This window comes from Pleurodeles waltl, chromosome 9 (genome assembly GCF_031143425.1).
Source record: "Pleurodeles waltl isolate 20211129_DDA chromosome 9, aPleWal1.hap1.20221129, whole genome shotgun sequence".
Classification (NCBI taxonomy): Eukaryota; Metazoa; Chordata; class Amphibia; order Caudata; family Salamandridae; genus Pleurodeles; species Pleurodeles waltl.
In genome coordinates, this window is record NC_090448.1 from 46,661,086 (window position 1) to 46,678,146 (window position 17,061).

The 17,061-nt window shown below is 48.8% G+C and overlaps 1 protein-coding gene across 1 annotated transcript in view; it reads right to left on the reverse strand.

Annotated features, from left to right (window-relative positions):
- The window catches only part of EEFSEC (eukaryotic elongation factor, selenocysteine-tRNA specific), a 573,771-nt gene extending 559,154 nt beyond the window's left edge, over nt 1-14,617 (reverse strand). The window contains exon 1 of the mRNA XM_069206246.1: nt 14,300-14,617. Within this exon, the coding sequence (XP_069062347.1) occupies nt 14,300-14,579 (280 nt within the window). The 5' untranslated portion in view covers nt 14,580-14,617. The remainder of the gene's footprint in view (nt 1-14,299) is intronic.
- Nucleotides 14,618-17,061: the final 2,444 nt, after the last annotated feature.

Here is a 17,061-nt window from a genome sequence, read left to right on the forward strand (position 1 = left end):
AATCCAGCCAATAGGTTTTGTATAGAAAAATATCTTTTCTTAGTTTATTTTAAGAACCACAGGTTCAAATTTAACATGTAATATCTTGTTTGAAAGGTATTGCAGGTAAGTACATTAGGAAATTTGAATCATTTCAATTGCATGTATACTTTTCAAGTTATTCACAAATAGCTACTTTAAAAGTGGACACAGTGCAATTTTCACAGTTCCTGGGGGAGGTAAGTTTTTGTTAGTTTTACCAGGTAAGTAAGACACTTACAGGGTTCAGTTCTTGGTCCAAGGTAGCCCACCGTTGGGGGTTCAGAGCAACCCCAAAGTCACCACACCAGCAGCTCAGGGCCGGTCAGGTGCAGAGTTCAAAGTGGTGCCCAAAACGCATAGGCTGCAATGGAGAGAAGGGGGTGCCCCGGTTCCGGTCTGCTTGCAGGTAAGTACCCGCGTCTTCGGAGGGCAGACCAGGGGGGTTTTGTAGGGCACCGGGGGGGACACAAGCCCACACAGAAATTTCACCCTCAGCAGCGCGGGGGCGGCCGGGTGCAGTGTAGAAACAAGCGTCGGGTTCGCAATGTTAGTCAATGAGAGATCAAGGGATCTCTTCAGCACTGCAGGCAGGCAAGGGGGGGCTTCCTCAGGGAAACCTCCACTTGGGCAAGGGAGAGGGACTCCTGGGGGTCACTTCTGCAGTGAAATTCCGGTCCTTCAGGTCCTGGGGGCTGCGGGTGCAGGGTCTTTTCCAGGCGTCGGGACTTAGGTTTCAGAGAGTCGCGGTCAGGGGAAGCCTCGGGATTCCCTCTGCAGGCGGCGCTGTGGGGGCTCAGGGGGGACAGGTTTTGGTACTCACAGTCGTAGAGTAGTCCGGGGGTCCTCCCTGAGGTGTTGGTTCTCCACCAGCCGAGTCGGGGTCGCCGGGTGCAGTGTTGCAAGTCTCACGCTTCTTGCGGGGAGTTGCAGGGTTCTTTAAAGCTGCTTCTTGAAACAAAGTTGCAGTCTTTTTGGAGCAGGTCCGCTGTCCTCAGGAGTTTCTTGTCGTCGTCGAAGCAGGGCAGTCCTCAGAGGGTTCAGAGGTCGCTGGTCCCTTTGGAAGGCGTCGCTGGAGCAGAGTTCTTTGGAAGGCAGGAGACAGGCCGGTGAGTTTCTGGAGCCAAGGCAGTTGTTGTCTTCTGGTCTTCCTCTGCAGGGGTTTTCAGCTAGGCAGTCCTTCTTCTTGTTGTTGCAGGAATCTAATTTTCTAGGGTTCAGGGTAGCCCTTAAATACTAAATTTAAGGGCGTGTTTAGGTCTGGGGGGTTAGTAGCCAATGGCTACTAGCCCTGAGGGTGGGTACACCCTCTTTGTGCCTCCTCCCAAGGGGAGGGGGTCACAATCCTAACCCTATTGGGGGAATCCTCCATCTGCAAGATGGAGGATTTCTAAAAGTTAGAGTCACCTCAGCTCAGGACACCTTAGGGGCTGTCCTGACTGGCCAGTGACTCCTCCTTGTTGCTTTCTTTGTTCCCTCCAGCCTTGCCGCCAAAAGTGGGGGCCGTGGCCGGAGGGGGCGGGCAACTCCACTAAGCTGGAGTGCCCTGCTGGGCTGTGACAAAGGGGTGAGCCTTTGAGGCTCACCGCCAGGTGTCACAGCTCCTGCCTGGGGGAGGTGTTAGCATCTCCACCCAGTGCAGGCTTTGTTACTGGCCTCAGAGTGACAAAGGCACTCTCCCCATGGGGCCAGCAACATGTCTCTAGTGTGGCAGGCTGCTGGAACTAGTCAGCCTACACAGACAGTCGGTTAAGTTTCAGGGGGCACCTCTAAGGTGCCCTCTGGGTGTGTGCCCTCTGGGGTGTATTTTGCAATAAAATGTACACTGGCATCAGTGTGCATTTATTGTGCTGAGAAGTTTGATACCAAACTTCCCAGTTTTCAGTGTAGCCATTATGGTGCTGTGGAGTTCGTGTTTGACAGACTCCCAGACCATATACTCTTATGGCTACCCGGCACTTACAATGTCTAAGGTTTTGTTTAGACACTGTAGGGGTACCATGCTCATGCACTGGTACCCTCACCTATGGTATAGTGCACCCTGCCTTAGGGCTGTAAGGCCTGCTAGAGGGGTGTCTTACCTATACTGCATAGGCAGTGAGAGGCAGGCATGGCACCCTGAGGGGAGTGCCATGTCGACTTACTCGTTTTGTCCTCACTAGCACACACAAGCTGGAAAGCAGTGTGTCTGTGCTGAGTGAGAGGTCTCCAGGGTGGCATAAGACATGCTGCAGCCCTTAGAGACCTTCCTTGGCATCAGGGCCCTTGGTACTAGAAGTACCAGTTACAAGGGACTTATCTGGATGCCAGGGTCTGCCAATTGTGGATACAAAAGTACAGGTTAGGGAAAGAACACTGGTGCTGGGGCCTGGTTAGCAGGCCTCAGCACACTTTCAATTGTAAACATAGCATCAGCAAAGGCAAAAAGTCAGGGGGCAACCATGCCAAGGAGGCATTTCCTTACACCAGTCTTCAACTCTTTCCTAAATTCTTACAGCGTCAGGACAATCCTGATGGATATTGAGATATTATTCCAGGTCCGGGGTGCATAGATGGAAAAGGGCTGCTGTCTTGTTTTTTTTTGTTGTTTTTTTTCACTTGTTAGTCTGCAGTCTGATTGTGTCCTGGCTGCAGCTGTGCTGAGAACCACCAGATATGGCAAGCTTGTCTGCAAGATAAGTAGGTGTTTTGGATATGATGGCTTTGAAAATTATACAACTGGTTTTGGAGATGGTGTGGGCCAGCAAGGGGAGCCAATGGAGTTCCAGCAGGATGCGGGGATGCAAATGAGAGAGTACGACGGCTTGAATTACAGTTCTGCAGTCGCTTTATGGAAGAAACAATTTCACTTTCTTTAGAAGAGAGCGCTTGAATCAGGTCATCTTTGTATTTTGTTTCAGAAATGTGATCCTAGAGGGTGAGGTTGGTGTGCAGGGTGAAAAGAAGTGATTTGCCATTCAGTGAAAGTGGGGATTGAAAGCGATCAAAGTTAATGTCACTGATTGTTCAGTTTGTACTGTTTTTTGTTCTTGGCAAATAGCAGGACTTCTGTTTTGGTTAAGCTTTAGGTACAAGCTCAACATTCAGGTCTGGATGATGTGCAGGTAGTGTTTAAGGCATTGGGTGTATGAATCAGAGAATACTTTCATGCCGAGTTGTGTGTCATCGGCATATTGCTGAATCTTGACGCTGTTAGCTGTAAGTAGTAAGTAAAAACCTGTCTAGGGTTACTTGTGTTCCTATCTGGAGGGTACCAAACTTGGCAAGTGGGCTGGACTGGTCCTGCTTGGGCAGGACCAAGGCTGATTTGCATAAGCGAGCCTCGCTCTAGAGTGGCACAGTAGGCAAATGATGATCTGGAATGCAGCCGGAGCAGCTGTAATTGGCTAAGATTAATTCAAGCATTCCTTCCATCATCTTGCTGTTTTTGCAGTATATGCCCTAAATGCCCAGATGTGGGTCCTTGTGTTCACTATGCCATTGTACTCACGTTATATCTCAGTGATGAGACCTAAGTATGTTAAAACTGGACTGGGTTACTTCGGTTTCCATCTGGAGGACACCTAGCTTGGTAGTTCAAGCTGGACTGCTCCATCGGAACAGGACCAAGACTGATTTCACATTTGCAGCTCTCTGTCTAGAGAGGCACAGTAGGTGAAAACGATAGTCCGGAATGCAGCTCCAAGCAATCACAGTGGCTGAGATTAATTCAAGCATTCCATCCATCACCTTGTTCTTTTTGCAGTTATCTGTAAGTAGAGCACCAGCCAGATCCAGGTAGATGCTGAAGAAGACAAGAAACAGTATGGAATCCTGGGGGACTCCGCAGGTGATGGAGCATCATTTGGGACACAAGTTGCCCATGTTAGTAAAATCATGTGGTTGGAAAGGCAGGGGGAGAGCCAATGAAGGACACTGCCTGGGAACCCCAATCGAGACTCCAAAGTACATATGAGGGTGAGATGGTTGAGTGTATTTGAGGCAATTGAGAAGTTCACCAATATCAGGAGGCAGAGGTCATCCCCATCTGTGGTCAAGAAGGCACTGTCTACAATGTGTTAGGCAGTGTGTGTCTGTGCTGCAGTGTGACCTGAAGCCAGACTGTCAGTCGTGCAGCAGATGGTTAACAATGGTGTAATCACAGACTGATTTTTCAGTGACCTTGTGGCAGAATGGTAGATGAGTGATGGGCTGGTAGCTGGCAACGTCATCAGGGTCTAGTGTAGGTTTCTTTAGGAGTGGGGGGATCTGACCTGTCACGAGAGCTTCTGGGATGACGCCTTGATTGAGGGAGCCATTGACAATGGGGAGTAGGAGCCACAGAGAGAGCTTAGATGAAGGTCAAGAGTAGGTTTTGTATCTTGATCTGAATGCACTGGTGGTTGGGAGTTGTATGTTAGCCAAGGAAAGTTGTTCCAGAGAAGGTGGGCAGCCACTCAGAATTATCACTCATCTCATGTTTGTGTTTGGTTAAGGAGATGAGCGGGAGACATTGCTGAGCGAAGGCTGCATGTACGCAGTGGTCTTCAAACTTTCTAAAGTTGAGCCGTCTGCACAGAATATTTTTGTGGCGGGTCAGCTTTGGCGAATGGGGAGGGCAGATGGTAATGTGATGATGCACGCAGGGTAGGTGGAGGCTGTACAAGAGCACTATGGACACAGGACTTTTTTCTTTCCCTTGTGTCCTCTTTTTTCACTACCCCTTGCTTACGTGTTCATGGCACTCAAGGCCCATGTACAGACATGGGGGCTCATTACGAGGTGGCGGTCCTAGGACCGCAGGCCTCACAGTGACAGTGCGACTGTCACAACTGTGACAGTCCAACCGCCACATTACGACCCTGGCAGGCAGAACTACCAGGTGACCGCCGTCCCTGCTGGGAACATGGTTCCCGATCTAGTGACAGCAGTCTGAACTCAGCACCGCCTGGCTGATTACAACCCCACTTTCCGCCAGCCTTTTCATGGCAGGGACACCACCATAAAAAGACTGGCAGAAAGCCAGTGCTGGGGCCACAGTGGTCTTTTGAGGGTACTAACCTTTTTGCAATAAGTTCTTGTTGCCTGTCTAGAAGGGCTGATAAACACAGGTTCTCATGGACGGTTTCTTACATTTATGTATTTATTCTCCTGTTATGTAGGAGTGAGGATCTCAGTCTGGTTGCTGCTTACCCATGTCACCCTCTCCTTCGATGATTTTGTATCTCCACCCTAAAAAAGGGAGATCTGGATTTGCATCAGATATCATCTGCTCCCTGCAAAGCCCTGCCCAGAATTCCCTCACACATAATGCTTTGAAGACATCATCTTTTAGAGGTGGTATCTTTATGAAGATATGTATGCACAAAAGAATCCTCTGGTGATGATTATTCTGATGCATACATTCCCTAATCAAGCCTTTGCACCCCTAATCTATCAAGCATTTACCTTTATTAAGCATGATTATTTTGGAAATTCTGCGAACAAAAAGAGGACCAAGACAGAGACAGTGGTGTGAGAAAAGAAGAATAGACAACATAAGAAGTTAAGAAAAAGACACATAAAGAAGGTGGTGAGGGGAATACAATAGAAGAAAGGAACCAAACTAGCAGAGGAGGGAGGAAAGAAGAACAAACAACACGGAGTTGGATGCAGGAGAAAAAGAATGAGAGGGAAGGGGAAGTGAAGAGACAGAGAAAATGGAGCAATAAAAATCACTGAGTGAGTGAAAAGGGGATGGAATGGGAAAGTGAACAAGTAAAAGAGCAACAAGTAAAGGAAGAAGGGAAGAAAGCAAACATGGAGAGGATGTAGAGCACAAAATAAGAGTGTAAATGGAAATGCAAAGACTGGAGAGAGAATGTCAGAAGGTATCTGCTCTGTACGTACAAGGGAAGGATGGATAGTTTCTAACATACATTATTTTAGTTCACTTATGATTCAGCAGTCTTGGTCAGTAGTTTCCAACCTTTTGACTTCTGTAGACCCCCACTTAATCATTACTGGAAGCCAGGGACCCCCATTGAATCTTTATTTGAATATATGGACATCCCCCATTGAGTCATTACTGTACTTTTAGCCAATCAATTTATGTAGACTTTATTAATCTATTAATATTAGTTACTTTTCTAAGCAGTCACTGACCCCTGAGGAGGCTTCGTGAACCCCCAGGGGTCCCTAGACCACTGGTCTAGGTCCTTCAATTAGAAGTGCATGGTAATGAAGAATCCTCCAATTCGAGGTAAAAATGCTATATCTGTAAGAGAGTCCACTGTAAGAGAATCCATAGGTGGAATTTCCTCCAGGATAAGTATAGTATGGTGAGAAAATACCACTGTGAGATGATTCTCCATTTTTAGCACTTCCTTGTAAAATACAAGGATCCTCTGTTACTACTCATCTCTAAAGGAGGCCATAGGCCTGTCACTGTAAAAGGTAAAACAAGCCCCTTTATGTAGCCGACTCACCTTTGGAAGCATGTGGAGCTAAAGGCAGATAGAGCACTGGCAGTCTATGGTGGATGGTCCACACTTGCATATGACAACAGGCAGTCAATGGCTGTAAGTGTATTTATTTTAACTGCATAGTGACTCACCCACTGTCTGTCCTGATATAAAATATTTCATCAGCACAGAACTCAAAGTTTAGGGTGACCACCTCCTGCCAAGCAAATACAGATAGTGTTTCTGGTCCAGGGTGTTTGTTTGCTAGTTTAATACATTTTGTGTGTTGTTGTCTTGTTTTGATTCCACTGAATTAATGAGCATAATACACCTGAAATTAATGACTTCCAGGTAAAAAGTTCAGTATTGAAGGCAATGTCTGTAATGACCTAGAGACAGGTGATCGTCCTAGCACAGGTTGACGGAGGAAAAAACATTTAGGTTGCATTAATGCTTCTGGAGCATTGCAGCTGGTTTACTGTACGTTCTAGAACATTACATTTCGTAATAGGGTAATTTCTGGTATTATATTGCTGATCTGTTATTCTCGCTACAATGTGTCACTCAAAAGTTCAAATATACAGTACTGAAATCTCACCCATGAGCACAATAGAAATATGGAAATGTCACACAATAGTGTGGAGACGTGTGGCACAATGGTTAGAGCGGCAGACCCTGATGCAGAGACCTGGCCCGGGACCAGAGTTCAATTCCCGGCTCGGCGGGTCTTGGGCTCAATTCCCTTGGACTGGATAATTCTCGCCTCGGTGCCTAATCTAATTAATGGGTCCAACTCTGTAATTCTGGGCAATAGCTTGCTTAATCTCCACAACGGCCCTGACAGCGCTTGGATGCCTGGCTTCACCCTCGGGTTGCCCAGGAGTGGGTGCCTCACAGGGAAAAGCCAGGAGGGGTTCCACAGCAGTATGTGTACAGCGCCTTGAGACCCTAACGGGTGAGTAGTGCGCTACACAAGTCTGAAGTTTATGTTTACACGTAAACAGACTGTAACCTGGCAACTATGTCGCCTGCTAAAGAAACATTCACTTCCACTGGTTTTCAATGGGATCATCAGTTGGGATACCATCTGGCCGTCTTTTTTTTTAAATCGGCATGGCCAGAATGTTAGTGTCCTGGTCAGTACAACAATTAGGAAAATCATGTAAAGCCGGTATTTTTCCCCCTTATCAGTACATTCTTTATAGAGTAAATATTAGCCGAAAGCACTTTAAAATGTGTTATAGAGCTTAATTATCCCGCACTATTAATTAAAATAAACAAAGGCAGAAAGGCCATGATAATGAATACAGACAACTTTACATAAAGTGCTATTTAACTATCATATCTGAGCCTTTGCAGAAACTTAAAAATTCAACAACTGGGCAATATATTTCTATGGGGAAAAAAAGGCAACTCTAAGAGCAGCCCAAAAAAAAAAAAAAAAAAAAAAAAAACACACACGAAGGAGAGACACAAATGGAAAAAGAGGTTCGCTCACAGTCAAATGTATTGGCAATCGTGCAGTTCTATGTCAGGACCAGAGGCGAGGATTATGCATCATCTTTCTTCACTTTTTATTAACAGCAGGGTTCAAAGTTCAACAAATAGAAAAATGAATTACAACACCCATGGGACAGCTTCACCATGGCAACCAATGTCCAATCACTGTTCTATCTGACAGTCCGTATATATATCCAGCGGTGCCGACGTCCGTCCTCTTTCTTCACTGCTCATTTGTCAGTTAAGTCTTTTCCCTTACGGTCTCTGAGTTTGGAAAGAGTGCTTATCTATTTCTGTACTATTGCATGTGCTATAGCTGTGTGCTGGCTTGGTTTTAGTCGCTGTTGCTATTGTCAACAACGCACGGTAGGCAGTTTGTTTTGCCCGAGCGCAGATTCTGATTTTAATCTACGTCGGGTCCACCAGAGGGCGCTCTTTCGCGCGCTCCGGTGCCCGAAGCGTTTCCCTTCAGTAATCGGAGTTGCGTTAAGCGCTCTATCGCCTTAGAGTAACGCTTTAGGGTTTTAGTTAGCGTAAAGCTCAATTTTAACCCTCCAACCCCCGCAATAACACCGTGTTTGCGGTAGGGCAGCTCTCTTTCAGAGCACGACGCAGCGATCGCGTATCGCGCGTAGAGACCATTGGTCTCCTCTGTTACTGACAGGAGTGCGGGGGGCTTCCCTCATTATTTTTAATGGAGATTCTCCTGTCTTGACCCTCTCTGTGGCCCTCCATGCAGTCCTCTCAGGACCACGATATGTACCCCACCCTGTCCCCAGGGGAGGGCACCTCTCAGCAGACGCTTCCCCCTGAGGTGGATGTCCTCCTTACCCAGGCCATCACTATGGCCTTGGCCCCTCTGAAGGATAGTGTAGCCAAACTATCCGACCAGGTTTTTAGGGGGACAGGCTTGTTTGGGGGGATGGGGGCTGACCATAAAAGTGCGGCGGCCCCCAAGAAAATTTGCAAGCGCGACGCGGGGCACCTGGAAGGCTTTGATATCCTTACCGAAGTCTTCCATAAGAGTTCGTGCACGCTTAAGCGACCACCCTTTTGCGAGGGTTCTTACCCCGGAGAGACCGGTGAAGAGGTTCACCACATATTAGACCCGGATGCAGGGTCACCCAAGCGGGTCGAGGGGGACACAGTGGGGGATTCTTCCTCTGAGGAGGAGCAGAATACAGGGCGTCCATGGCGCCCGACCTCTACCTTAACAGACCTGCAGGAGACTGAGGACTCTGAATCCGAAATGTTCCAACCGGAGGATATTTATCACCCTAGATCCTCTGAATGGCGCCCGGAGAAGAGAGTGGCGGACTATGTCGCCAGTAAGATTCGGCAACCTCTTGATAAGGAGGTTAGGGCCCGGCTGAGGTCCGAATGCCCTCGCCCTACTCTGCCAGGCAAAGTAGCGGCGACACCAGAGACTGACCCAAAGATGTGCACATTCTTCGCTAAATACGTTAAAGACCCTAAGAAGGGCATAGACCGTTCCTGGAGAGGATGCCAGGACAAATTGTTGTACGTCCTGGGACCTCTAACACAAATCATACAACTCTCTGAAAACCCGAAGCACACCAATACTCCCCTGCCTACGGATATTGTGGAGGGATGGGCCCAGAGGGCAGTATGTCTATTGGGCAACGCTAATTGCGCCCTCTCCGCGGAGAGGCAACGCTCTTTACTAATCAAGATCGACCCCAAATTGGGAGAACTCTCCAACTCAGAGGCAGGGGCTATTGCCCAAGGGAACTTGTTTGGCGACCCTTTTGTGAAGGAGTTGGGCAAGTTCGTGGCCACCTTCTCAGCCCTTGATAAAGCGCAAACCCCCATAAAAACGATCTTCCCGGGGAAGGTTTTTGGGGGGCCCGGAAGAGGCAGGGGTCGCTCCTCCGGCCGCACGTTGCAAAAAGGCCCCAGTTCCAACTCCAGAAACAATGGATGGCGAGACGCCTGACAAGGCTCCTTCTTCCCCAATCGGGGTAGAGGAAAAAGCAGAAGAGGCGCCCGGGTCGGAGCGAACGCTCCTGGAGGTACCAACAGTGAGTATTACCCTTTTTTCCCCTCAAATTCTCAGAGGGAGGCTGCGTTTTTTCACACACAAGTGGTCCCAAATAACTTTGGACGCCTGGGTTCTACAGACGGTGTCAGGGTTCCACATAGAGTTCTGGGGAACTCCGGTACAGGAGGAAACGTGGCGACCTTTGGTCTTTACGGAGTCAGACACCGCTCTGATAGACTCGGAAGTCCAGGATCTCCTGCGCAAGGAAGCCATTTGCGCGTCAGTCTCTCACCCCAGAGGTTTCGTGAGCAATCTTTTTCTCGTGGAGAAAAAGGACAAAGGCTTCCGGACAGTCATCAATCTCAGAGCCTTCAACGAGTGGGTCGTATACAGGCACTTCAAAATGGAAGGCATTCACATGCTCAGGGATCTCCTGCTGCACAGGGATGGGCTGATTCGGCTGGACCTCAAGGATGCTTACCTGACGGTCCCGATTTTTCCCCCTCATCGCCAATTCCTGCAATTCCTCTGAAGGGATCAGGTGTTCGAGTTCACGTCCCTGCCCTTCGGACTGTCGTCGGCACCTTGGTGCTTCATGAAACCGCTCAAACCAGTGGTTAAGTACCTACGGCCTCGGGGGATCCGCTTGATCATTTACCTCGACGACATCCTCCTGATGGACCAGTCCCGCACGCAGCTAATATCCAATGCGAACACAACTATTCAGCTCCTCCAGGACTTGGGGTTTGTGATAAACTCCCAGAAGTCGGACCTCCTTCCCTCACAGTCCATGACTTTCCTGGGGTTCCTCATCGACTCCCAGGCAGCCTGCTTCAGTCTCCCGGGCTCAAAGATATCAAAAATCAAAAAAGAGTTGATGAAGGTCTTGAGGCGCGACAGGGTCTCTCTCAGGCACCTGGCCAGAGTGGTGGGACTCCTCTCATCCTCGATTCAGGCCATTTTCCCGGGCCCGCTTCACTACAGGGCCCTTCAGCGCCTGAAGGCTCACCACCTGCAACGCGGCCTTACTTATTCTGAATTGATAATTCTCCCCCAGGAGGCACAGACGGAGATCCAGTGGTGGCTGGACCACATGGAGGCGTGGAACGGCAGAGCGATCTTCGGAGCCTCGCCGGACCTCGTGATAGAGTCGGACACCAGCCGTTATGGCTGGGGGGCCCGATGTGGGGATGTCTAGTTCGGGGGACGCTGGACCCCACGGGAATTCAACCTTCACATCAACTGCCTAGAACTCCTGGCGGGATCCTTTGCAATCAAGTCCCTGATGCGGGACAAGGTCTCCTGTTGCATTCTTTTGAGAATGGACAACATATCTGCGGTGCAGTACATAAACCGTTTGGGGGGCACCCACTCGAAAGCCCTAGCAGAGATGGCAAAGGATTTCTGACACTTCTGCCTCCAACGGCAGATTTCGGTGACAGTGGAATACCTTCCGGGCTCCCAGAACACCCTCGCGGACTGGAACTCCAGATATCTGGAGGATCCCAGCGATTGGCGACTGCACAGAAGTGTATTCTTCGCGCTCATGAAGCGCTGGGGTCCCTGTTCAGTGGACCTCTTTGCGTCCAGGTGGAATGTCCACCTACCACAATACTTCAGCTGGCGTCCAGACCCTGGTGCAACAGCAGCAAACACGTTCCTACAGGACTGGGGGCGGGATCAGAGTTATGCGTTCCTCCCTTTCCTCCTAATCCCGAGAGTGACAGCTCAAGTACGTCGCCAAGGAGCTACAGTGATCCTGATTACTCCGCTGTGGAGATCGCAGGTGTGGTTTCCATCCCTTCTGGAACTGTCTTGCGATTTTCCGATTCAACTTCCGGTCTTCCCGACCATTATATTGAACCCAGAAGGACAACTACACCCACTGGTCCTTCAGGGCCATCTCTCTCTGGTGGATTGGAGGATTTCCAGTCTTGCTAGACGGACCACAGACTTTCACAGGAGGCTGAAAAATTTATCAGACAGGCTTGGGCCCCGAGTACCTGTAAAAGAAACAAGTCAGCCTGGAATCGTTGGGCTCGTTGGTGTGTGGGAAGGCACGTCGATCCCATGGGGGCCCAGATTACAGATGTCATAAATTTCCTAGCCGCTCTTGCGGAGACAGGTCAGTCCTACTGCTCGATTAATTCCGTTCGATCTGCGATATCGGCAGGACACCCCCCTATTAACAATTGCCCGGTGGGGGAGCACCCATGGGTGTGCAAGCTACTAAAAGGCATCCGGTTGACCAGACCGCCTGAACCCAGGTACTCCACGTTGTGGGATGTCAACCAGGTTCTACGTCTGTTGCTCTCTTGGCAAGACAACCAGTATCTTTCCCAGAAAGAATTGTCAGCAAAGTTAGCTATTCTGCTCTGCCTCATCTCGTGTAAGCGTGTCTCGGATGTGAGAGCTCTGGACATATCCGCTAGGGTTTTCTCTCCAGAGGGCGTGACCTTCACGATATCCAGACGTACAAAGTGTAACACCAGGTCGGTAACCTACCCAGCTTTTGAACATACGCCCAAACTGTGTGTGGTAAGGTGTCTGAAGACATATGAGGAAGTGACGGCCGAACTTCGGCCTCCGGGGGAACGACAATTGTTGATTTCCATAAAGAAACCCTTTAGGGCAGTTTCCTCCCCCTCCATTGCTAGGTGGGTCAAATGGATTTTGATGGAAGCGGGCATCAATGTGCAGGTTTTTGGGGCACACTCCACTCGGGGGCCATGGCCTCCAAAGCAGTACAGCTAGGTGGAAGGCTGGAGGACATCATGAGCGCGGCCGACTGGTCGTCAGAGTCTACGTTTAAAAAATTATATTTTAAACCCATTCACGAAGCAGCCTCTTTGGTGGTAGGTAAGCTTTAAACATGCATAATCCTCGCCTACGGTCCTGATATAGAATGAGAAATTTCCTAGCTATCGAGAAGGAAAGTTTCAATTCTATTAAGGACACGGAGGCGAGGATTATCCCGCCTGACATTACAGGCATGTCGCCCACCCAGGAGCTGACGCAACAGATCTGGAGGTGGTATTCATTTTTTCCTGATTTAATCAATGATGTTATCTAAGGTTGAATTTGTTCAAGCCTGTTAATGGTGTTTGCAAGCATTATCGTTTGTTAGAATGAGGGGAGTGGGATCTCCGGACTGTTTGGTTACTTCGTTTGTTTACACCTTAACGGACAGGAGTCCCAATCTCATTGTTTTACATTACTTCCTAGGAACAGCACCAACCTAACAACAGCTTAACTTCCTATCGCAGTGAAGTCGAGGACGGACGTCGGCACCGCTGGATATATATACGGACTGTCGGATAGAACAGTGAGTGGACATTGGTTGCAATGGTGACGCTGTCCCATGGGTGTTGTAGTTCTTTTTTCTATTTGTTGAACTTGGAACCCTGCTGTTAATAAAAAGTGAAGAAAGATGATGCATAATCCTCACCTCCGTGTCCTTAATAGAATTGAAACTTTCCTTCTCGATAGCTAGGAAATTTATCATTATCCATGTAAAAACTGCCCCAAGGAGGGACAAATGTAAAACATTTACCAATGATAACAAAGGATTTTTGAAAGGCAAGCCCACGAACGAGTCAAAGTAATGGACATGCAGTGGGCGTGGTTAAAAATTCATAAGACTAACAACAGGTCAAAGAGATTGAGCGTTCGGCCTAAAAACTAAGCCTTCCCAAATGTGAAACACAGTCCTTGATCTCTCTACCCACCATCTCTGCTCACCTTGTTATTTTAAGGCTTCTACCTAATTATAGGTTTTTGCGAGAGTCGCTTAATTAGCTTTTGCGTGATTAAACTAAATTGGTGAAATTATGCTTGTTTACGCTACATGTAAATCGGTCATTTTGAGATTTTAGCATAAAATATGTCCTTACATCAATTTTTGACACAAGGATGTTTTTATTGTTAAAACTATAGTACAAAAAACACAAAGGCACTGCAGTCGCTCACGTTCTGTTGATTATTTGCATTCGCTGTAAAAAAATGTACCACAAATGGTGTACAAATACAAAGTTGCATAATGGTATAATTTCATTAATTTCCCGTAACAAGCGTAATTCTACTAACGTAATCTAAATTTCACCCAGATCTACTTCACTGAGGTATTTTCCCCAAACAAAAAACATCTTGGGGCTAGTTCATAATACATATTATTTAGCCCAATCCAACAGGGCTGCTAGCTTAGTCTAAGCGCGGCGGCCATTTTGGGATGGGAGAACACCTTCAAAACAAGCTAACAATAACAAACGCCTTTCCGCTCCTTTCCTAAAGTTCTATTTTCCCACTTTTGGCAGTGCGATCTGCCTCACGTAACAGCTGCAGACCACCAGCGCCCTACCTCCGATAATGGTCCTGATGAGGGAGGCGTGCCCGGGGCAGTCCACAAGGGTGCATTGTAGGCTGTTGTAACCGGAAGTGCGCAGGAGCTCGGGAGCCGGTAGGGTGAAGCAGGAGAAGCCCAGATCCAGAGTGATGCCGCGCTCCCGGCTCTGCGGATTCTTGTCAAATGCGGCCGTGGAGGCTGTGCTGCTCAGGGCCTTGGCCAGCGACGTCTTCCCGCTGTCTATGTGCCCGAGAACGCCGATATTGAAGTTCAGCGTCTTCCCCGTTTCGGCCATGCTGCCGGATTTCTTCTATTTCTATGACAGCGGCTGAACCATGGACTGATACGTCCGTTTCTAAAGGATTCCGTGTAGGAACTGTAGCACACTGCACTTGCGTTCCACACTTGGGTAGTCCTAGTTTCTTTCAAGTATTCTTAGTCTATTTTTCCCTGAGCTGCGCCTTCAAGACATCACTTTCTGCAATTCAAAATTACAACTTTTCACCCTTTATAAAAATACTTGGGGAATTTATATTTTTCCCCAAAATATTACAGGACTGGAGTTAGAATTGTAAGTAAGGCGCAATGAATATTTGGGGGAAAGTTGCTCTTTCCCTAAGTGATATATGAAGTGCGTTAGAATAGTAAATTTGGCTTTTTGGTGTCCACCATGCCAACTGCTGTCCTGAGGATGCGGTTGAGAGCTCCCAACTCCTGCTTGCAATTTCTTATTTGTTGCAAATGATTACCTGTGTGAATGTGTAACTTTATGAAGCTGCGATGCGTGAACATATGCTTTATCCATCAAATGTCCTTGCAGAAAAGCAGGACATATGATGTGCCAGTCTCGTCTTCCATCAGTTACATATATGTTTATTTATCAAGTAGTGGTTTGTGGCTTAAAATGTGTGATAGTACATCAGAAAGGTAATAATTCACATAGTAACAGTGTGCTTTGCTAGAGGGTGTCCATGTGAGGGCAACTACAATACACTTCTGTGGTAGTAGGACCAGAGGTGAGAATCTATGTTCCTTGTAGGGTGCGCGCACCCTACTGTTTCCTGGCGCAGGGCCTCTACTCAAGCGCACATCAAGCGAAAGACTTCCTGAGCTTTTTAAATGATTAGCGCTAAAGGAATCTTTCTCTTGGTGGTGCTGTTATAGGAGCAGTACACCTGCTCTTCTATAACTGTTCTAATGGGGTCCTCTGGAAGGGGAACATATGATTTTTGGAGCAGACGGCTATTCTCAAAGCAGTATGCTCCCCTGCTGATGGGAAGTACATTCTGATGTAGATGCACTTAAGACCTTTACAGGGCTTTTCAAACTGTCCCTTGCCAAAAGAGCCTTCTTGTGGCTTCTGCGGCGTTATGTCTAGTGCTGCTGACTTAGGAGCTGGTGAACCCAGTTCGATTCTGCCATAGATTGGCTCAACATCCTGTGATTCAGGGCAAATCACTTAATCTCCAAAGAGCTTTAAAAAACAAAATAAATGTGACTGTGTAATGTAACTGGTACTTGTGTAAAATGTTCCAATACCCTGAGATAAATAAAAACAGCAGAAACGTTCACAGAGGTAAAAACAAAGTATTATGGCGTGGCTTTGGTTGTCAAGATGGCGGTCGCACTCTGAGAGTGCTCCGGACCCCTCCGTCATCCACCTGTGAAAGCCCCACAATCCTACGGCACAATTGTATCCGGAACTATCGAGCGCCCTTTCCCCCCCCCAAAAGTGCAGAGAAGAAACTGTGATGCCGGAGGTGGCTTGCAGAGACGGAGGGCAGCGGGAACAGCGGCCGCCGGGCCGGACCGACCTGTGAGGCCTGATTGGGGTTGAAGGCCCAAGGAGGCAGATCCTGCGCAGGCACCTGACTTAGGGCAGCGGGAAGTGGAGCGTGCCCGGTGAGCGCAGTGCGCTGGGGAGGAGACCCCGGTGAGCGAGTTGACAAATGGCGCAGAGGCCCGGGCCGTGCACTCCGTCCGACGCCTGAGGTGGGCCATGGTACCAAATGGGCCGAAGTGAGCGGGGGCAAGACTGGGGCCCTTGTGAGCCAGCGAGAAGAGCCTGATCTGTGGCAGATAATGAGATCAGGCTTCGGAATAGTGCCTGCAGAGAGACCTCCGGGGTCCTAGAGAGGAGGGGCGAGGAAAGAGTCCCCATCCGGTGATAAAAACGAGGCGGAGCAGCCGAGGCCCAGGCGAGGTGGTGAGTTGGGCACAGGCTCCAGCAATACTCCACTGGCTGGCGTCCGAGGTGAGGTGTGACATGGGGGGGGACCTGAGACAACTGCGTCCGTCTAGAATCCGGAATGAGAAATTAAGTAGGGGCTACAACAGGCAGTGATCCGAGCTGAAAGGAAGAGGGGCCGTGAGAGGGGTGCCCCCCCAACTGAACTGGGTGACGAGGCCAACCCGCCTGCTGAGACATCACAGGCACACAGAGGACAGGTGGGGGCGAGCACAGATGAGACTGGGAAGAGCACTGCTCGCCCTAGGGGCAGGGCTCCCCTATATGCAGACTGGAGTGACGAGGAAGATGCTGAGAGTTAGACGCTGAGAATTAGGTGACATCTGGCGAGAACATTCACAGAAGGGATATGGTGCCGGGAGGCCGAGTGACTGACTGTTGCTTGGCCCACACCCTCCGAGGAATCGCTGATCTTCACTGCTAAGCAACCTCCTGCAACACAACAACGAATTGATCAATATGCGATTCACCCGAACCCCCAGGGGAGCGGTTGCTCCGACCTCTGGGTCGCTGGCGGTAGAGGGACTGG